General features: G+C 40.9%; 1 protein-coding gene across 4 annotated transcripts in view; it reads right to left on the reverse strand.

Annotated features, from left to right (window-relative positions):
* Positions 1 to 24,345, reverse strand: part of si:ch211-191a24.3 (tensin-3) — a 108,125-nt gene that overhangs the window by 35,849 nt on the left and 47,931 nt on the right. For 3 of the 4 annotated variants that reach the window (XM_021604524.3, XM_090236148.1, XM_090236149.1), the window contains 2 exons: positions 16,843 to 17,772; positions 4,825 to 4,946 (listed from right to left, as the gene is read on the reverse strand). In XM_021604524.3, the coding sequence (XP_021460199.3) occupies positions 4,825 to 4,946; positions 16,843 to 17,772 (1,052 nt within the window). Of the gene's footprint in view, positions 1 to 4,824; positions 4,947 to 16,842; positions 17,773 to 21,458; positions 22,009 to 24,345 lie in introns of those variants that run through there. The other variant, XM_090236150.1, reaches the window with a different exon arrangement.

Genomic DNA, 24,345 nt, shown 5'->3' on the forward strand with positions numbered 1-24,345 from the left:
GATTAACCATGAACAAAGCCAGGTGTTTTTAAAGTAGATTAACCATGAACATAGCCAGGTGTTTTTAAAGTAGATTAACCATGAACAAAGCCAGGTGTTTTTAAAGTAGATTAACCATGAACATAACCAGATGTTTTAAAGTAGATTAACCATGAACAAAGCCAGGTGTGTTTAAAGTAGATTAACCATGAACAAACCAGGTGTTTTTAAAGTAGATTAACCATGAACATAACCAGGTGTTTTTAAAGTAGATTAACCATGAACATAGCCAGGTGTTTTTAAAGTAGATTAACCATGAACATAGCCAGGTGTTTTTAAAGTAGATTAACCATGAACATAGCCAGGTGTTTTTAAAGTAGATTAACCATGAACATAACCAGGTGTTTTTAAAGTAGATTAACCATGAACATAGCCAGGTGTTTTTAAAGTAGATTAACCATGAACATAGCCAGGTGTTTTTAAAGTAGATTAACCAAGAACATAGCCAGGTGTTTTTAAAGTAGATTAACCATGAACATAGCCAGGTGTTTTTAAAGTAGATTAACCATGAACATAGCCAGGTGTTTTTAAAGTAGATTAACCAAGAACATAGCCAGGTGTTTTTAAAGTAGATTAACCATGAACATAACCAGGTGTTTTTAAAGTAGATTAACCATGAACAAAACCAGATGTGTTTAAAGTAGATTAACCATGAACAAAACCAGATGTGTTTAAAGTAGATTAACCAAGAACATAGCCAGGTGTTTTTAAAGTAGATTAACCATGAACATAACCAGGTGTTTTTAAAGTAGATTAACCATGAACAAAACCAGATGTGTTTAAAGTAGATTAACCATGAACAAAACCAGATGTGTTTAAAGTAGATTAACCATGAACAAAACCAGATGTGTTTAAAGTAGATTAACCAATAACATAACCAGGTGTTTTTAAAGTAGATTAACCATGAACATAACCAGGTGTTTTTAAAGTAGATTAACCATGAACATAACCAGATGTTTTAAAGTAGATTAACCATGAACAAAGCCAGGTGTGTTTAAAGTAGATTAACCATGAACATAACCAGGTGTTTTTAAAGTAGATTAACCATGAACATAGCCAGGTGTTTTTAAAGTAGATTAACCATGAACATAGCCAGGTGTTTTTAAAGTAGATTAACCATGAACATAGCCAGGTGTTTTTAAAGTAGATTAACCATGAACATAACCAGGTGTTTTTAAAGTAGATTAACCATGAATATAGCCAGGTGTTTTTAAAGTAGATTAACCATGAACATAGCCAGGTGTTTTTAAAGTAGATTAACCATGAACAAAGCCAGGTGTTTTTAAAGTAGATTAACCATGAACATAGCGCCAGGTGTTTTTAAAGTAGATTAACCATGAACAAAGCCAGGTGTTTTTAAAGTAGATTAACCATGAACATAACCAGGTGTTTTTAAAGTAGATTAACCATGAACATAGCGCCAGGTGTTTTTAAAGTAGATTAACCATGAACATAGCCAGGTGTTTTTAAAGTAGATTAACCATGAACATAGCCAGGTGTGTTTAAAGTAGATTAACCATGAACATAGCGCCAGGTGTGTTTAAAGTAGATTAACCATGAACATAGCGCCAGGTGTTTTTAAAGTAGATTAACCATGAACAAAGCCAGGTGTGTTTAAAGTAGATTAACCATGAACATAACCAGGTGTTTTTAAAGTAGATTAACCATGAACATAACCAGGCGTTTTTAAAGTAGATTAACCATGAACAAAGCCAGGTGTTTTTAAAGTAGATTAACCATGAACATAACCAGGTGTTTTTAAAGTAGATTAACCATGAACATAACCAGGTGTTTTTAAAGTAGATTAACCATGAACAAAGCCAGGTGTTTTTAAAGTAGATTAACCATGAACAAAGCCAGGTGTTTTTAAGGTAGATTAACCATGAACGTAACCAGGTGTTTTTAAAGTAGATTAACCATGAACATAACCAGGTGTTTTTAAAGTAGATTAACCATGAACATAACCATGTGTTTTTAAAGTAGATTAACCATGAACATAACCAGGTGTTTTTAAAGTAGATTAACCATGAACATAACCAGGTGTTTTTAAAGTAGATTAACCATGAACATAGCCAGGTGTTTTTAAAGTAGATTAACCATGAACATAACCAGGTGTTTTTAAAGTAGATTAACCATGAACATAACCAGGTGTTTTTAAAGTAGATTAACCATGAACATAACCAGGTGTTTTTAAAGTAGATTAACCATGAACATAACCAGGTGTTTTTAAAGTAGATTAACCATGAACATAACCAGGTGTTTTTAAAGTAGATTAACCATGAACATAGCCAGGTGTTTTTAAAGTAGATTAACCATGAACATAACCAGGTGTTTTTAAAGTAGATTAACCATGAACAAAGCCAGGTGTTTTTAAAGTAGATTAACCATGAACATAACCAGGTGTTTTTAAAGTAGATTAACCATGAACATAACCAGGTGTTTTTAAAGTAGATTAACCATGAACAAAGCCAGGTGTTTTTAAAGTAGATTAACCATGAACATAACCAGGTGTTTTTAAAGTAGATTAACCATGAACATAGCCAGGTGTTTTTAAAGTAGATTAACCATGAACATAGCGCCAGGTGTGTTTAAAGTAGATTAACCATGAACATAGCCAGGTGTTTTTAAGGTAGATTAACCATGAACATAGCCAGGTGTTTTTAAGGTAGATTAACCATGAACATAGCCAGGTGTTTTTAAAGTAGATTAACCATGAACATAACCAGGTGTTTTTAAAGTAGATTAACCATGAACATAGCCAGGTGTTTTTAAAGTAGATTAACCAAGAACATAGCCAGGTGTTTTTAAAGTAGATTAACCATGAACATAGCCAGGTGTTTTTAAAGTAGATTAACCAAGAACATAGCCAGGTGTTTTTAAAGTAGATTAACCATGAACATAGCCAGGTGTTTTTAAAGTAGATTAACCATGAACATAACCAGGTGTTTTTAAAGTAGATTAACCATGAACATAACCAGGTGTTTTTAAAGTAGATTAACCATGAACATAACCAGGTGTTTTTAAAGTAGATTAACCATGAACATAGCCAGGTGTTTTTAAAGTAGATTAACCATGAACATAACCAGGTGTTTTTAAAGTAGATTAACCATGAACATAGCCAGGTGTTTTTAAAGTAGATTAACCATGAACATAACCAGGTGTTTTTAAAGTAGATTAACCATGAACATAGCCAGGTTTTTTAAAATTAGATTAACCATGAACATAACCAGGTGTTTTTAAAGTAGATTAACCATGAACATAACCAGGTGTTTTTAAAGTAGATTAACCATGAACATAGCCAGGTGTTTTAAAAGTAGATTAACCATGAACATAACCAGGCTTTTTTAAAGTAGATTAACCATGAACATAACCAGGTGTTTTTAAAGTAGATTAACCATGAACATAACCAGGTGTTTTTAAAGTAGATTAACCATGAACATAACCAGGTGTTTTTAAAGTAGATTAACCATGAACATAACCAGGTGTTTTTAAAGTAGATTAACCATGAACATAACCAGGTGTTTTTAAAGTAGATTAACCATGAACATAACCAGGTGTTTTTAAAGTAGATTAACCATGAACATAACCAGGTGTTTTTAAAGTAGATTAACCATGAACATAACCAGGTGTTTTTAAAGTAGATTAACCATGAACATAACCAGGTGTTTTTAAAGTAGATTAACCATGAACATAACCAGGCTTTTTTAAAGTAGATTAACCATGAACATAACCAGGTGTTTTTAAAGTAGATTAACCATGAACATAACCAGGTGTTTTTAAAGTAGATTAACCATGAACATAACCAGGTGTTTTTAAAGTAGATTAACCATGAACATAACCAGGTGTTTTTAAAGTAGATTAACCATGAACATAACCAGGTGTTTTTAAAGTAGATTAACCATGAACATAGCCAGGTGTTTTTAAAGTAGATTAACCATGAACATAACCAGGTGTTTTTAAAGTAGATTAACCATGAACATAACCAGGTGTTTTTAAAGTAGATTAACCATGAACATAGCCAGGTGTTTTTAAAGTAGATTAACCATGAACATAACCAGGTGTTTTTGAAGTAGATTAACCATGAACAAAGCCAGGTGTTTTTAAAGTAGATTAACCATGAACATAACCAGGTGTTTTTAAAGTAGATTAACCATGAACATAGCCAGGTGTTTTTAAAGTAGATTAACCATGAACATAGCCAGGTGTTTTTAAAGTAGATTAACCATGAACATAACCAGGTGTTTTTAAAGTAGATTAACCATGAACATAACCAGGTGTTTTTAAAGTAGATTAACCATGAACATAACCAGGTGTTTTTAAAGTAGATAAACCATGAACATAACCAGGTGTTTTTAAAGTAGATTAACCATGAACATAACCAGGTGTTTTTAAAGTAGATTAACCATGAACATAACCAGGTGTTTTTAAAGTAGATTAACCATGAACATAGCCAGGTGTTTTTAAAGTAGATTAACCATGAACAAAGCCAGGTGTTTTTAAAGTAGATTAACCATGAACATAACCAGGTGTTTTTAAAGTAGATTAACCATGAACAAAGCCAGGTGTTTTTACTAACCGCATGATCATGACCAGGGAAAAAACTCCTAGCGTAATGACTACTACATGACTACTGAGTATGTATGTGGTATAACAGTTGTTGAGTAACCAGTAGGGGCTGGTAGAGGGTGGTGTGTGTACCTGGGTGGGCTGTGGGTTGGGGTGCTGCTGTGTGTGTGTGTGTGTGCGTGCGTGCGCCTGTGTGTGTGTTTGTGTTCATGTGTGGACCTGGGAGGGAGGTAGGTTGGGCCTGTAGATCGGAGCGTTCTGGAATGTCTGGGCTCCGCCCCAACCAGGACTGTAGAATCCTGGGTAATCAGTGACATCACTGTCCTGTCTCTGCTTCCAGCCTGAAAAGAGAGAGGCAGAGAAATATAAAACGAGCGGGTGAGAAATTCAGAGAAGGACAGAGAGAGAGAGGGAGAGAGAGGAAGAAACAGACAGAGAGAGTGTGAATTGACATTCCACACATATTAGAGAGCTGAGAGAAGCTGAAGCAATAGGAGACTCAGAGCCTCCAACTGACCTCTATAACAAATTATATTGTATTGGTCACATACACGTGTTATTGAGTAGCGAAATGCTTGTGTTTCTGGCTCCAACAGGGCAATAATATTTAATAAGTAATATCTAACAATTTCACAACAATACACACAATACACATACATCTAAGTAAAGGAATGGAATTGAGAATATATAAATACATGGACAAGCAATGTTAGAGTGATGTTATAGACTAAGATACAGTAGAATAGAATAAACTATATACATAAGAGATACATAAGAGTATTGCAAAACATGTAAACATTATTCCAGTGTTCCATTTATGAAAGTGGCCAGTGATTTCACGTCAATCAGGTCAATTTATTTGACCTTTATTTAACTAGCAAGTCAGTTAAGAACAAATTCTTATTTTCAATGACAGCCTAGGAACAGTGGGTTAACTGCCTTGTTCAGGGGCAGAATGACAGATTTCTACCTTGTCAGGTCGAGGATTCGATCTTGCAACCTTTCGGTTTCTAGTCCAATGCTCTAACCACTAGGCTACCTGCCGCCCCTCTAATGCTATTGATGACTATTTAACAATCTGATGGCCTTGAGGTAGAAGCTGTTTTTCAGTCTCTCGGTCCCAGCTTTGATGCACCTGTACTGACCTCGCCTTCTGGATGATAGGCTGTTGTGCCTTCTTCACCCCACTGTCTGTGTGGGTGGACCATTTCAGCTTGTCAGTGATGTGTACGCCGAGGAACTTGAAGCTTTCCACCTGAGATCCCGTCGATGTGGATAGGGGGGTGCTCTCTCTGCTGTTTCCTGAAGTCTTCAATCACCTTCTTTGTTTTGTTGACATTGAGTGAGAGGTTATTTTCCAGGCACCACACTCCCAGAGCCCTCACCTCTTCCCTGTAGGATGTATCGTCATTGTTGGTAATACAGCCTACTACTGTTGTTCAGTTTTGGGTGAACAGTGAATACAGGAGGGGGCTGAATACACACCCTTGTGGGGCCCCAGTGTTGAGGATCAGCGAAGTGGAGGTGTTGTTTCCTACCTTCACCACCTGGGGGCGGCCCGTCAGGAAGTCCAGGACCCAGTTGCACAGGGTGGGGTTCAGACCCAGGCCCTTGAGCTTAATGATGAGCTTGGAGGGTGCTATGGTGTTGAATGCTGAGCTATAGTCAATGAACAGCATTCTTACATAGGTATTCTTCTTGTCCTAGTGGGATAGGGCAGAGTGCAGTGCGATGGCGATTGCATCGTCTACAGTCAGCAAATTGATGTGGGTCTAGGATGTCAGGTAAGCTAGAGGTGATATGATCCTTGACTAGTCCTTCAAAGCACTTCATGATGACAGAAGTGAGTGCTACGGGGTGATAGTCATTTAGTTCAGTTACTTTTACATTCTTGTTTTAGTACTATATCTCTTGACACAATGATGAAAATAATCATGGCCTCTAAACCTTCAAGCTGCATACTGGACCCTATTCCAACTAAACTACTGAAAGAGCTGCTTCCTGTTCTTGGCCCTCCTATGTTGAACATAATAAACGGCTCTCTATCCACCGGATGTGTACCAAACACACTAAAAGTGGCAGTAATAAAGCCTCTCTTGAAAAAGCCAAACCTTGACCCAGAAAATATAAAAAACTATGGGCCTATATCGAATCTTCCATTCCTCTCCAATTTTTTAGAAAAGGCTGTTGCGCAGCAATTCACTGCCTTCCTGAAGACAAACAATGTATACGAAATGCTTCAGTCTGGTTTTAGACCCCATCATAGCACTGAGACTGTACTTTTGAAGTTGGTAAATTACATTTTAATAGCATCAGACCGAGGCTCTGCATCTGTCCTCGTGCTCCGAGACCTTAGTGCTGCTTTTGATACCATCGATCACCACATTCTTTTGGAGAGATTGGAAACCCAAATTGGTCTACACGGACAAGTTCTGGCCTGGTTAAGATCGTATCTGTCGGAAAGATATCAGTTTGTCCTCTGACAAATCAACTGTAAATTTCGGTGTTCCTCAAGGTTCCGTTTTAGGACCACTATTGTTTTCACTATATATTTTACCTCTTGGGGATGTCATCTGAAAACATAATGTTAACTTTCACTGCTATGCGGATGACACACAGCTGTACATTTCAATGAAACATGGTGAAGCCCCAAAATTGCCCTCGCTAGAAGTCTGTGTTTCAGACATAAGGAAGTGGATGGCTGCAAACTTTCTACTTTTAAACTCGGACAAAACAGAGATGCTTGTTCTAGGTCCCAAGAAACAAAGAGATCTTCTGTTGAATCTGACAATTAATCTTAATGGTTGTACTGTCATCTCAAATAAAACTGTGAAGGACCTCGGCGTTACTCTGGACCCTGATCTCTCTTTTGAAGAACATATCAAGACTGTTTCAATGACAGCTTTTTTCCATCTACGTAACATTGCAAAAATCTGAAACTTTCTGTCCAAAAATGATGCAGAAAAATAAATTCATGCTTTTGTCACTTCTAGGTTAGACTACTGCAATGCTCTACTTTCCGGCTACCTGGATAAAGCACTAAATAAACTTCAGTTAGTGCTAAATACGGCTGCTAGAATCCTGACTAGAACCAAAAAATTTGATCATATTACTCCAGTGCTAGCCTCCCTACACTGGCTTCCTGTCAAGTCAAGGGCTGATTTCAAGGTTTTACTGCTAACCTACAAAGCATTACATGGGCTTGCTTCTACCGATCTCTCTGATTTGGTCCTGCCGTACATACCTACACATACGCTACGGTCACAAGACGCAGGCCTCCTAATTGTCCCTAGAATTTCTAAGCAACAGCTGAAGGTAGGGCTTTCTCCTATAGAGATCCAATTTTATGGAATGGTCTGCCTTACCCATGTGAGAGAAGCAAACTCGGTCTCAACCTTTAAATCTTTACTGAAGACTCATCTCTTCAGTGGGCCAAATGATTGAGTGTAGTCTGGCCCAGGAGTGTGAAGGTGAACGGAAAGGCTCTGGAGCAACGAACCGCCTTTGCGGTCTCTGCCTGGCTGGTTCCCCTCTTTCCACTGTGACTCTCTGCCTCTAACCCTATTACAGGGGCTGAGTCACTGGCTTACTAGGGCTCTTTCATACCGTCCCTAGGATGGGTGCGTCACTTGAGTGGGTTGAGTCACTGATGTGATCTTCCTGTCTGGATTAGGACCCCCCCTTGGGTTGTGCCGTGGCGGAGATCTTTGTGGGCTATACTCAGCCTTGTCTCAGGATGGTAAGTTGGTGGTTGAAGATTTCCCTCTAGTGGTGTGGGGGCTGTGCTTTGGCAAAGTGGGTGGGGTTATATCCTTCCTGTTTGGCCCTGTTCGGGGGTGTCATCGGATGGGGCCACAGTGTCTCCTGACCCCTCCTGTCTCAGCTTTCAGTATTTATGCTGCAGTAGTTTATGTGTCGGGGGGCTAGGGTCCTTTTGTTATATCTGGGGTACTTCTCCTGGCCTATCCGGTGTCCTGTGTGAATTTAAGTATGCTCTCTCTAATTCTCTCTTTCTTTCTCTCTCTCGGAGGTCCTGAGCCCTAGGACCATGCCTCAGGACTACCGGGCATGATGACTCCTTGCTGTCCCCAGTCCACCTGGCCGTGCTGCTGCTCCAGTTTCAACTGTTCTGCCTGTGATTATTATTATTTGACCATGCTGGTCATTTATGAACATTTGAAGATCTTGGCCATGTTCTGTTATAATCTCCACCCAGCACAGCCAGAAGAGGACTGGCCACCCCACATAGCCTGTTTCCTCTCGAGGTTTCTTCCTAGGTTTTGGCCTTTCTTGGGAGTTTTTCCTAGCCACCATGCTTCTACATCTGCATTGCTTGCTGTTTGGTGTTTTAGGCTGGGTTTCTGTACAGCAGTTTGAGATATCAGCTGATGTACGAAGGGCTATATAAATACATTTGATTTGATTTGAGTACAGGAACAATAATGGCCTGAAGCACGTGGGTACAGCAGACTGGGATAAGGAGAAATTGAATATGTCCACAAACACACCAGCCAGCTGGTCTGCGCATACTCTGAGGACGCGGCTAGGGATTCCGTCTGGGCTGGCAGCTTTGCAAGGGTTCACACTCTTAAATGTCTTACTCATGCCGGCTACGGAGAAGGAGGGCCCACAGTCCTTGGTAGCAGGCCACGTCGGTGGCACTGTGTTATCCTCAAAGTGGGCGAAGAAGGTGTTTAGCTTTTCCAGAAGCAAGATGTCGGTGTCCTTGACGTGGCTGGTTTTCCGTTTGTAGTCCGTGATTGTCTGTAGACCCTGCCACTAACGTCTCGTGTTTGAGACATTGAATTGCGACTCCACTTTGTCTCTGTGTTTTAGCGGCTGTGACTATAACCAAAGAGAATTCTCATGGGAGGTAATACAGTCGGCATTTGATTATGAGGTATTCAAAGTCGGGTGAACAAAAGGACTGTCATGTGTGCTCCCTCTCCGGCCTCTAGGTCACCAGGCTGTTCGTTATGGTGCATATCTGTCACCATCGTTACGCACACCTGTGTGTCATCAGACTCACCTGGACTCCATCACTTCCCTGATACCTTCCCTATATATGTCCCTCCCTTTGGTTCCTTCCCCAGGCGTTATTGTTTCTCTTTCAGTGTCATGTCTGTGCATTGTTTGTGTTTCTTGTTTGGTATTTAGTTGCCTTTATTTCTTAAAACACTCACTCCCTGAACTTGCTTCCTGACTCAGCGCACTCGGTACAAAGACTTGAGTTCCTGTATGTTATCACAATCACATCATAAGTAGTTAATCATGAAACATACACCCCCACACTCCTTCTTCCCGGAGAGATATTTATTCCTGTCTGCGCGATGAACTGAGAACCCAACTGGCTGTAAGGACTCAGACAGTATATCCTGAGAGAGCCATGTTTCCGTGAAACAGAGTATGTTACAATCACTGATGTCTCTCTGGAAGGAAATCCTTGCCCTAGGCTCTTCAACTTTATTATCCAGACTGAACATTAGTGAGTAATATACTCTGAAGCGGTGGGTGGTGTGCGCACCTCCTGAGACGGACTAGAAGTCCACTCTGAGTACCTCTTCTCTGCCGGCGATGTTTTGGGTCAGCCTCTGGAATCAGTTCAATTGCCCTGGGGGGTATGAACAAAGTATCCGATTTGGGAAAGTCGTATACCTGGTTGTAATACTGGTAATGCTGGTGAGTTACCACCACTCTGATATACAAAAGTTATTCCCGGCTATATGTAATAACAAAAACGTTCTGTCCTAATAATGTATAAAAGAACACGTAAAAAAACAAAATACTGCAAAATTGCATAGGGTCTAGAATCTCAGCTGCCCTCTCTATCGGCGCCATTTTTCAAGATTTCAAAACTAACTAAACCACAGACATCACAACTGTCCAACACCCAGTTTTACCAGAACAACAATACTGTGTGTGGTGAACCCAGTAACAGTGTTATGTAATTATTATCAAACCTCAACCATCCTCAGAAGACGTAATATCTGTTCCCTTTAGAAAACTCCACACAAATCAATCTCCTCAGCCACACCACCTCCACCACTAACAACAACAATAACTGACCGCACTGTAGGAAAAATAACTTGAGGAGATTGGGGAGAGAGTGGGTGTGACAGAGGAGAGAGGGTGAGATAGAGAGAGAAGAATATGAGCAGCACAAGGGCTACATTACAAGAACAGGAGTGAAGTTAAGCATGTACATCAGAGCAACTTGATCAGTTGGACCCAGTCCCAGACAGATGGAAAGAGAACATCTGGAAATGTTTGGGAATCTAGCATAAAGACCGTGTGTGTCGGTATCTACCATAGAGAGTTATCACACATTCCCAAATCCAGTTCAGGTGTTTTGGAAACCCTGCACTCCAGGGAAGACCTGCTCCGATTACAGAATGACGGTAATTCCAGACACCCTTCCGAACACCCCACTGAAGACCTTGCAGTAACTCACAGTGATTCATATCGCCATGGCAGCCAGATTCATATCACATTGACAGCAAGCTTTGAAGTGATGCAGAGGAAGGGAGACGCCATTGAGTAGCAACACGCATGTCCCACCCATACAGTACATACAGTACAGCACATACAGTACAGTACATATGGCACATACAGTACAGTACAAAGAGCACATGCATTACACTACATACAGTACACTACATACAGTACATACATTACAGTACATTACAGTACAGTACATACAGTACATACAGCACATACATTACAGTACATACAGTACCGCACATACATTACAGTACATACAGTACAGCACATGCATTACAGTTCATACAGTACAGCACATACATTACAGCACATTCAGTACATAGAGCACATGCATAACAGTACATAAAGTACAGTACATCTATTACAGTACATACAGTACATACAGTACAGCACATACAGTACATACAGTAAAGTAAATACAGCACATACAGTACATATAGTACAGTACATACATTACAGTACATACAGTACATGCATTACAGACATACAGTACAGCACAGACATTACATTACATACAGTACATACAATACAGTACATACAGTACATACATTACAGTACATACAGTAGAGTACATATAGTACATACTGTACAGTACATACAGCAGCATACATTACATTACATACAGTACAGCACATACATTACAGTACATACAGTACACGCATTACAGTACATACAGCACCATACATACAGTAAATACATGACAGTACAGCACATACATTACAGTACATACAGCACATACATTACAGTACATACAGTACAGCACATACAGTACAAACATTACAGTACATACAGCACCGTACATACAGTACAAACATGACAGTCCATATATTACAGTACATACAGTACATACAGTACAGCACATACAGTACAGTACATACAGTACATACAGAACAGTATATACAGTACAGTACATACAGAACATACAGTACATACATTACAGTACATACAGTACATACAGTACAGCACATACAGTACATTACATATAGCACAAACATTACAGTACATACAGTACAGTACATACAGTACATACATGACAGTACATACAGTACATACAGTAAATACAGCACAGTAAATACAGCACATACATTACAGGACATACAGTACATACAGTACAGTACATAAAGTACATATATTACCGTACATACTGTACATATATTACAGTACATACAGTATATACAGTACATACAGTACAGTACACATAGCACATAGATTACAGTACATACAGTACAAACATTAGAGTACATACAACACATACATTACAGACATATAGTACAGTACAGCACAAACATCACAGTACATACAGTACAAACATTAGAGTACATACAACACATACATTACAGACATACAGTACAGTACAGCACAAACATCACAGTACATACAGGACATACATTACAGAACATACAGTACATACAGTACAGTACATACAGCACATAAAGTACATACATTACAGTACATACAGTACATACAGTACAGCACATACAGTACATACAGCACATACATTACAGTACATACAGTACAGCACATGCATTACAGTACATACATTACAGTACATACAGCACAGTACATACAGTACATACATGACAGTACATACAGTACATATATTACAGTACATACAGTACAGCACATATAGTACAGTACATACAGTACATACAGCACATTAAATACAGCACATACATTACAGTACATACAGTACATACATTACAGTACATACAGTACATACATTACAGTACATACATTACAGTACATACAGTACAGTACATAAGTACATAGAGTACATACAGTACAATAAAGGTGAGGAACAGGGCTGCAACTACAAAACACTTGCCCTGTCTCGTCTACCTGTTCTGTCCACACTACCTGCTCTGTCTACTCTACCTGCTCTGTCTACGCTACCTGCTCTGTCTACACTACCTGCTCTGTCTCGTCTACCTGTTCTGTCTACCCTACCTGCTCTGTCTCGTCTACCTGTTCTGTCTACCCTACCTGCTCTGTGTACCCTACCTGCTCTGTCTACTCTACCTGCTCTGTCTACCCTACCTGCTCTGTCTACCCTACCTGCTCTGTCTACCCTACCTGCTCTGTCTACCCTACCTGCTCTGTCTCATCTACCTGCTCTGTCTACTCTACCTGCTCTGTCTACTCTACCTGCTCTGTCTACTCTACATGCTCTGTCTACACTACCTGCTCTGTCTACTCTACCTGCTCTGTCTACACTACCTGCTCTGTGTACACTACCGGCTCTGTCTACTCTACCTGCTCTGTCTACACTACCTGCTCTGTCTACTCTACCTGATCTGTCTACTCTACCTGCTCTGTCTACACTACCTGCTCTGTCTACTCTACCTGCTCTGTCTACACTACCTACTCTGTCTACACTACCTGCTCTGTCTACACTACCTGCTCTGTCTACTCTACCTGCTCTGTCTACTCTACCTGCTCTGTCTACACTACCTGCAGTCACCTGAACTGAAATCAACACACTTGGCACTAGATTACACCCATCTAAACATACTTTACATTGTTTGCAAGATCAGACATAACTATAATCTAAGTGTTCATATTCGGAAGTTGCTTTCATTTCAGCGCAACTAATTTCTAAACATTTCAACTGTATTAAAATATTACTTTTTTTTACTCCACCAAAAATGTGCACCCATTTCTTTTCTTGTGATGTAAGTGTTGAGATGGTGCTTTAAATCCCAGACAAGGCTTTAGTGTTCTTATAGATTCAACAGAAAGACAATATATTCATTTGAGCCTATTTCAGCCATTACTGTTTTTTTTTGGACAGGTCATTACAACATTTCTGCATTAGTAATGTTAACGGGGAAAAAAACAACAGGCACAAGCAATAAAAGTATAAAAGAGTCATAGGAGTAAAATTAAAGCAATCAACCCTGCAAGATTTAAGTGACAATAGGATTTTGCACCCCTCAAACACAGGAATTAGATGTCTGAAAAATCCATCCTCAGGTGGGTGGGGCATGTTCGTTGCTACTCAATGGTGTCTCCCTTCCTCTGCATCACTTCAAAGCTTGCTGTCATCGCGACAAGAATCTGGCTGCCATGGCGATATGAATCACGGTGAATTACTGTGAGGCCCTCAGTGGGGTGTTCGGAAGGGTGTCTGGAATTACCGTCATTCTGTAATCGGAGCAGGTCTTCCCTGGAGTGCAGGGTTTCCAAAACACCTGAACTGGATTTGGGAATGTGTGATAACTCTCTATGGTAGATACCGACACACACGGTCTTTATGCTAGATTCCCAAACATTTCCAGATGTTCTCTTTCCATCTGTCTGGGACTGGGTCCAACTGATCAAGTTGCTCTGATGTACATGCTTAACTTCACTCCTGTTGTTGTAATGTAGCCCTTGCGCTGCTCATATTCACCTCTTTATATTATTTCTCTAATCTTGATATTGAATATTGAATCGTTGGGAAAGAGCTTTTAAGAAAGCATTTCACTGTACTGTTTTACGCCTTCTGTATCATGTGCACATGACAAATAAACTTGAAATAAACACACTGGACAGAACTAGCAGGGGGTAGCTAGGAAGGTAGAGGAACAAACCCCTCACTGATCATACTGTATGACTGGAAGTCAAAGTTCATTTTTTACCTTTACAGTATCACTTAGTTGTCACAATATCCCCTTGTCCTGAAACATACAGTACATATAGCAGAGTACAATATAGTACAGTACATAGAGTACAGTACATAGAGTACATACTGTAGAGTACATATAGTACAGTACATACAGTACAATACAATACATACAGTACATACAGTACAATACATACAGTACAGTATAGTATGGTAGGGTGCAGTATAGTACAGTACATACAGTACATACCGTAATATGCAGTACATACAGTACACAACATACAGTACATACATAACAGTACATACAGTACAGTACAGTACATACAATACATACAGTAATATACAGTACATACAGTACAGTACATACAGTACAGTACATACAGTACAGTACATACAGTACATACGGTACAGTACAGTACAAACGGTACAGTACAGTACATACAGTATGTAGAGCACAGTACATATAGTACAGTACAGTACATTCAGTACATTATTACAGTACATAAAGTATAGCACATCACAGCACATACAGTAAAGTACAGTACCGTAATTACAGTACATATATTACAGTACATACAGTACAGTACATACAGTAAAGTACAGTACATACAGTACATATGGTACAGTACAGTACATACAGTACATACAATACAGTACATACAGTACATAGAGCACAGTACAGTGCAGTACATACAGTACAGTACATGCAGTATCTATATTACAGTACATACAGTACAGTACATACAGTAAAGTGCATACAGTACATGCAGCACAGTACATACAGTAAAGTGCATACAGTACATGCAGCACAGTACATACAGTACATGCAGTACAGTACAGTACCTACATTACAGTACATACAGTACAGTACCTACATTACAGTACAGTACTGACATTACAGTACATACAGTAATATACAGTATATACAGTATAGCATATACAGTACTTACATTACAGTACATACAGTACATAGTCATATATTACAGTACATACAGAACCGTACAGTACATACAGTACAGTACATAGAGTACAGTACAATACATATAGTACAGTACATAGAATACAGTATATACAGCACAGTACATAGTACAGCACATACAGTACAGTACATAGAGTACATATAGTTCAGTACATACAGTACATACAGTACAGTACAATACATACAGTACATACAGTACAGTTCAGTTCCACCTGCAACAACTACAGCTAAGTTTGATTGGGTTCTGCTATAGTACATGTACTCCTGGCTGTGAAGACATTTCTTCCAGTCGCTTAAAAAATATGTTAAAGATGTTAGTTTGTCATTTACTGTACTGTACTTATGAGGCCCTGATTTTACACTGCTTATATAGAAGTATCTATTACCGGCTTAAGCAAACTTTTACACCCACTCAGCAAACACAGTGGACAAGCCCTGGACCATGCCAGACTTCCCTTGGTTAGAAGGGTAGTTTCACAGCCAGGCAGTGTTACATTAAGGTGTATAAAGTGTCTGTGTTGAACTCTGCTATGAGAACATGTCCAAACCTAGCTCTTTACCTGCACCACTCTAAACATCTGAAAACTGGAACAACTTTATTTTCTTTAGCCTGGCATCTGGAATCATGTCACTAAGTCAGTCAGTCAGTCAGTCAGTCAGACAGTCACTGAGTCAGTCAGTCAGTCAGTCAGTCACTGAGTCAGTCAGTCAGTCAGTTAGACAGTCACTCAGTCAGTCAGACAGACAGCCAGACAGACAGACAGACAGACAGACAGACAGACAGACAGACAGACAGTCACTCAGTCAGTCAGACAGACAGCCAGACAGCTGTTTTATGGTATGTCTCGGAGGGATTCCACAATGGAAATCTTTAACAGTACAGCTGTAATGTATAAGCCCACTGTTGATCTGTTTCATTTACATGTCCTTCCATAACCCCGCCTCTGTGAGATGGGGCCTCCTCAATTTGATAATTCTACTGTTACTGAGGACAATAGACTGGAACATGGGAGGGAATAAACCTTTGTGATTCTACTGTATCTCAAATACATTTATTAAATTAACAGACACACAGGTATTTAATTTCAACAGGTTTCTATCTATCAGGTTTCTATTCTATCAATGGTACCCCGCTCTGCTAATATGGTCTTACCTGATTGGCTGGCGTTGGCATGTGTCGTCGTATGGTTGTTACCATTGGTGTAGAGGGAGGTGGAGAGAGCAAGGGGGAGGGGGGTGTTTCGGGTGGGAACAGGTATGAAGGTGGGGTCCAGATCTAGGATCAGCTGGTTAAGCTGCTCGATGGACTCATCAATGTCTGTGGCTAACGAGGCAAGCTCCTCCTGCCCGCAAGGTTCCCCTGAGGGCAACGGTGTATGGGTGGTGTGTGAGGCGTGTGTGTGACTGTCTGTCTGTACAGGCGACCCCACCCCTCCCTCCACTCCTCTCTTCACTGACTCTCTACTGCCGCTCCCCCTATTGGGCATGTCTGGAAGTGACAAGGTGTTTGGACCAATCAGTGAAAGTGTATCCACAGGGCTGTCCTGCCCCCTGACGACTATCTGCTGCTGCTGCACCCATGATTGGGTGGAAGGGGTGGAGTATCCACTTCCACTCTGGACCAATCCCTGGGCTTCAGGTATGCTCTCAGAGGAGAACGAGCCAATGCTAGCCTCGGGGCTAACCTCGTCATCATAAAGGATGTCTGACTCCCTCTCGCTAGGAGAGGCCTTCACAGGCTGCCCTAACCCAGCCTCATCCCCCTCCATCTCCCTCACTGCGTTACAGGAGGCTGGGAGGTCAGTTATGTCCTCCAGATGAGGTTCCAGGCCGACACCAGATAGAAGCCGCCTGAGCTGGGTAAGTTCGTCCTGACTGGGCCCTCTCTTGGGGCTCACTGCAGTAATACCTCCGGTCCTCTGGGAGGCGATAGAGAGGCCTGAGTCTTTGCTGGATGACAGTTTAAGGTCACTGGGGATAGGGCAGCTGGTTGCCAGGTGAAACGGAGATCCTTCGTCACTACTTCCCTTCCTTACTCTGGCGGATAGGTTGCCATCGACAGGGCCCGGGCTACGAGGCAGAGCTGAGTAAGAGGAGGAGAGGAAGAGTAAGCCAGACAGCCATAACAAATAGTGAATATTTACACACATACTCACATCTACTGAGTCACACATTGTACACGCTTTACAACCTACAACCCTCACCCTCCTGTCTTAGTCATCCTCTGACACACACATTCACAGATACATATACACACACACAGACATTTGCCTTGTCTCCAGACCAGACACACTCCATCTAGATAACAGCAGTGTCTTTGTGTGAGCTCTACATTGCGTGTGTGTGTCTTTATCTGCATAGTTGCTTCTGTCTCAGAAAGAACACACCAAGCCTGACAGAGCAAAGGACCCCTCCCTCCACCTGGGCTCTGATATGACAGATAGCACGGCATTAGTCTGTTAGCTAGCGTGTTCACAGTCAACCACCAGCACCATTCAATATGCAGGCAACACAAACACATGCTACATCACATCGCCTAACACCTAGCTCACCCAGACCAGAATGGAATATATGGAATATGAATGAACAAATGAAGAATCTTAAGCCTATGGGACACAGACACTTTGGGAAAGCCTATGGGACACAGACACTTTGGGAAAGCCTATGGGACACAGACACTTTGGAAAAGCCTATGGGACACAGACACTTTGGAAAAGCAGAAAGGAGAGACAAAATAACAGACAGTGAGTGATCAATGAGGTACTGTGAGAGGACACGGATGGCAAGCTCAAACACACATACACACACACACACGACCTCTGAAGTGTAACCCTAACGTCAGAGTAAACCAGGAAAGACAAGTGGCTACTGCTGAGTCTCTACTCAGCTTTATACAACTCCACAAAAAATTCAACACAAACAATTTCCTCACATGCGGTGCTTTGCAAAAGTATTCAGACCCCCTGGATTTCTTTACGGTTTATTGTGTTAGAACGTGGGATTAAAATAGATTTTTGTCAACAATCTACACAAAATACTCTGTAATGTCAAAGAGGAAGAAAAAACAATTATATTTTTTGATAAAACATTTTTTTATCATAACAAAATTATATTCATTGCATAAGTATTCACCTCCTTTGCTTAGGCAAGCCTAAATTAGTTCAGGAGTCAAATTTGGTTTAACAAATCACATAATAAGTTACATGGACTCACTCTGTGTGAAATAATAGGGCTTGACATGATTTTTGAATGACTACCCCTTCATCTGTCCCCAACTGTCAGATCAAAACATCTGTCAGGTCCCTCAGTCAAGTATTGAATTTCAAGCATAGATACAACTACAAAGACCAGGGAGCTTTGAGAAAGCCTCATAAAGAAAGTCAGTGATTGGTAGATGGGTAACAATAACAAACCAGACATTGACTATATCTTCAAGCATGGTCAAGTTAATACTTATGCTGTGGATGATGTATTAAACCACCCAGACACATCAACGATACAGACAACCTTCTGAACTGAACTGCAGGACAGGAATGAAACTGCTCAGGGATGTTACCATGAGGACATTGGTGATTTTAAAACAGCTACAGAGTTCAATGGCTGAGGATGGATCAACAACATTGTTGTGACTCCACAATAATGACCTAAAGAAGAAGAATACAAACATACAAACTTTTCCAAAACATGCATCTTCTATGCAACAAGGCGCTAAAGTAATACTGAAAAGAACAAACATAGCAAAGGAATATAGTTTTTGGCATAAATGCAAAGCCTTATATTTGGGGCAAATCCAACACAACACATCACTGAGATACTGCCTCCTTATTTTCAAGCATGGTGGCTGCATCATGGTATGGGTATGCTTGACATCGGCAAAGACTGTGTAGTTTTTCAGGATGAAAAGAAACGAGATGGAACTAAGTACAGGTAAAAGACTAGAGGAAAACCTGCTTTAGTCTGCTTTACACCAGACACTGGGAGAGGAATTCACCTTTCAGCAGGACAATAACCTAGCCAAATCTACACTGGAGTTGCTTACCAATAAGACAGTGAATGTTCCTGACTGGCCAAGTCACCATTTTGACTTAAATCTGCTTAAAAATCTATGGCAAGACTTGAAAATTGCTGTCCAACATTTTGACAGAGCTTGAAGAATTTTGAAAGAAATAATGGACAAATGTTGCACAATCCAGGTGTGCAAAGCTTTTAAAGACTTACCCAAGAAGACTCACAGCTGTAATCGATGCCAGAGGTGTTTCTAACATGAACTGACTCAGGGAGCTGACACCTACGCAACAACTATATTTTAGGTATTTTATTTCATTTAAAAGTGGAATTTAAAAGTGGAATTTTTCAACCACTTTGACATTACAGGGTATTTTGTGTAGATTGGTGTAAACAGTACAATTAAATCAATTTTAATCCCACTTTGTAACACAATAAACTATGAAGAATTCCAATGGGTCTGAACACTTTTGCAAGGCACTGTATAGGATGATCTGGGCTAATCTGTTACTGTAAAAATAAAATCCACCCTGAATAAAATCATAAAATAAACTTCCTGTAACAACACATGCATAGTAGCATACAGTGTGGTATGAAATTGCACCAGATGTTGATATTAGATAACACACACACACAATTTCCTCCATCTGTGGGAAACTGTTGAGACATTTCCACCCTGAAGAGCAACAATAACATACTCTTACTGTAACAACACATGTATAGTAACATACACTCCTAGTGTATGTTACTATACAATGTACTATCTAGAACTATCTATAAAATGTACTATCTAGAACTGTATTTGGTTATTTGGCAGTCCCCATAGGAGAACCCTTTGTTGGTTCCAGGTCTAACCTTTTTGGGTTCCACATAGAACCCTTTTCACCGACGGTTGTACATGGATCTATGGGGACAGCCGAAGAACCCTATTGCATTTGACCAGGGCCCATATAACACTGGTCAAAAGTGGTGCCCTATATAGTGAATAGGGTGCCATTTAGAATGAACTTCTTGTCTCATTCATAAAACTGCCTTAGCAGCCAGATTGTTGAATCTAAAGAGCAGTACAATAAAGACATTATAGATGCATAGCTACCTCTATAACATGCTAACCTGCAACATGTGTGGGTGCTTCTGAACCGGTAATGTCCAGATGAATATCATAACAAAGCTACACGCACGCACGCACGCACACACGCACGCACGCACGCACACATGCACGCACGCACACACGCACGCACACACAAATACATAGTGAAGTCCCTCAGTCCAGCGAGACTATGATACTCAAATACCAGACATGCATGGTAAAGCCACACAGCTGGTCTAACAGACACACACACAGACACACACATGTCCCATCTCACTCATCACTGTGTGACATATTGAACAAGCAGCAACACAGACACAACTATACCCTGTAACTGACACTAAATCCTGTCACAACAAAACAACTCACTAACATCACTCACACGACAGACATTCACTAATACAATAAGTACGACAACAACTTAGAGCTACAACGTTCTCCCTATACCAACTGTAACACAACATCACATCAACTTACATCGTCACTAAATCTGGAAGAAATGCCTCACTTCAGTCCCTTCAAAATGTGAGGGAGAGTAGGAGAGAACCCAGATGACAAACACATGGTTGAAGGGGAACAAGAAAGAGAAAGGAATAAATAATTGAAAAGGACAGAGAAAGAAGAAAAGACAAAGAGAGGATAAAGATAGAGAAGAGAGTGGTAACCGTTCAGACCAGGTTTTGTGTAGAGCTCCTCTCCTCTTCTGTCGTCTCTCTTTCTCTAAGGCAGCTAAAGGAAGACTAGCAGAGAGTAACATTCTTTCTCTCTTTCTCTAAAGGTGCTAACTGCCCCCCTGGGTCCCCCTACGCACTCTCTCTCCCCCTTCTCTCTCCCCATCTCTCTCTCTCCTTCTCTCTCCTTCTCTCTCTCTCTTTCTCCCTTCCCTCTCTCGCTCTCTCCTTCTCTCTTCCCCTATCTTTCCTTCTCTCTCTTTCTCTCTCTCCTTCTCTCTCTCCTTCCTCTCCTTCTCTCTCTCCCTCTCTCTCTCTCTCTCTCTCTCCTTCTCTCCCCTCTCTCTCTCCTTCTCTCTCCCCTCTCTCTCTCCTTCTCTCTCTCCTTATCTCTCTCTCTCTCCTTCTCTTCCCTCTCTCTCTCTCTCTCTCTCTCTCCTTCTCTCTTCCCCTATCTCTCTCTATCTCTCTCTCTCTCCTTCTCTCTTCCCCTATCTCTCTCTCTCCTTTAAGCGCTCGACTCACCGCCTACTCTTACACTCCAAAAGATTCTGTTTTGCTCTGGGTATCTCTCTCTCTCTCACTCTCACTCTTTCCCTTCCTCTCTCAGTACCTCCAGGGGGACGGTATGGAAACCTGCAACCTGAACCTGACAAAGTAGAAAGGGGGAGAAGAGAGACATAGGAGAGAAAGGTACAAGACAGAGGTGATATGTAGAGAGTGATATGTAGCGAGAGAGAAGGGAGAGGGAGAAGGGAAAGGTAGAGAAGGAGAGAGCTGGAAAGAGACAGGGAGAGAGAGAGTGGGTGAGAGAGAGAGAGGGGGGGGGGAGTGGAGAGAGGGGGATGGAGAGGGGGAGAGAGAGAAGGAGAGAGAGAGAGGGAGAGAGAGAGAAGGGGAGAGAGAGAAGGAGAGAGAGAGAGAGAGAGAGAAGGAGAGAAAGAGAGAGAGAGAGAGAGAGAGGAGGGGAGAGAGAGAGAGAGGGAAAGAGAGAGAGTGGGAGAGAGGGGGAGAGAGAAGGAGAGAGAGAGGGGGGGAGAGAGGGGGGAGAGAAAGAGAGAGTTTAACATATAGAGAGAAAGAGAAGGGGGTTCAAACTGAACCATCTGTGGCTGAAAACAACATTCTTCTGAGTTTCTGTTTTTTCTTTTTCACAGGCTGGCACCCTCATTATGTCTGTGTGTGAGTTTGTCTGTTTACCTGTTAATATACCGTGTCTGTGTGTGTGTGTGCATGTGTGTGCGCGTGTGTGTGTGTGTTTGCGAGTGTGTGTGTGTGCATATGTTTGCATAACTGTTTGCATGGTGCCTTGCCACATTGCTTTCCCAATGCGCGGTCTGTCTAAATGACATGGCTGCCGATATAGACCTGGTTTAAAACAGCTGGGACTCAAACCTCAACCACTGGCTGTAGTGATTGTTACAGTCGTCTGGTCCAGGGTAGTGTGTGTGTGTGTGTGTGACAATACCTAATTCTTCTGGAGAGATGTTACAATACCTAGTCCTTCTGGAGAGATGTTACAATACCTAGTCCTTCTAGAGAGATGTTACAATACCTAGTCCTTCTAGAGAGATGTTACAATACCTAGTCCTTCAGGAGATATGTTACAATACCTAGTCCTTCTGGAGAGATGTTACAATACCTAGTCCTTCAGGAGAGATGTTACAATACCTAGTCCTTCAGGAGAGATGTTACAATACCTAGTCCTTCAGGAGAGATGTTACAATACCTAGTCCTTCAGGAGAGATGTTACAATACCTAGTCCTTCAGGAGAGATGTTACAATACCTAGTCCTTCTGGAGAGATGTTACAATACCTAGTCCTTCAGGAGAGATGTTACAATACCTAGTCCTTCAGGAGAGATGTTACAATACATAGTCCTTCAGGAGAGATGTTACAATACCTAGTCCTTCAGGAGAGATGTTACAATACCTAGTCCTTCAGGAGAGATGTTACAATACCTAGTCCTTCAGGAGAGATGTTACAATACCTAGTCCTTCAGGAGAGATGTTACAATACCTAGTCCTTCAGGAGAGATGTTACAATACCTATTCCTTCTGGAGAGATGTTACAATACCTAGTCCTTCTGGAGAGATGTTACAATACCTAGTCCTTCAGGAGAGATGTTACAATGCCTAGTCCTTCAGCAGAGATGTTACAATACCTAGTCCTTCTGGAGAGATGTTACAATACCTACTCCTTCAGGAGAGATGTTACAATACCTAGTCCTTCTGGAGAGATATTACAATACCTAGTCCTTCTGGAGAGATGTTACAATACCTAGTCCTTCAGGAGAGATGTTACAATACCTAGTCCTTCAGGAGAGATGTTACAATACCTAGTCCTTCAGGAGAGATGTTACAATACCTAGTCCTTCAGGAGAGATGTTACAATACCTAGTCCTTCAGGAGAGATGTTACAATACCTAGTCCTTCTGGAGAGATGTTACAATACCTAGTCCTTCAGGAGAGATGTTACAATACCTAGTCCTTCTGGAGAGATGTTACAATACCTAGTCCTTCAGGAGAGATGTTACAATACCTAGTCCTTCAGGAGATATGTTACAATACCTAGTCCTTCAGGAGAGATGTTACAATACCTAGTCCTTCAGGAGAGATGTTACAATACCTAGTCCTTCAGGAGAGATGTTACAATACCTAGTCCTTCAGGAGAGATGTTACAATACCTAGTCCTTCAGGAGAGATGTTACAATACCTATTCCTTCTGGAGAGATGTTACAATACCTAGTCCTTCTGGAGAGATGTTACAATACCTAGTCCTTCAGGAGAGATGTTACAATGCCTAGTCCTTCAGCAGAGATGTTACAATACCTAGTCCTTCTGGAGAGATGTTACAATACCTACTCCTTCAGGAGAGATGTTACAATACC

Source organism: Oncorhynchus mykiss, chromosome 5, assembly GCF_057628025.1.
Source record: "Oncorhynchus mykiss isolate SJ-2025 chromosome 5, ASM5762802v1, whole genome shotgun sequence".
NCBI classification, from domain to species: domain Eukaryota; kingdom Metazoa; phylum Chordata; class Actinopteri; order Salmoniformes; family Salmonidae; genus Oncorhynchus; species Oncorhynchus mykiss.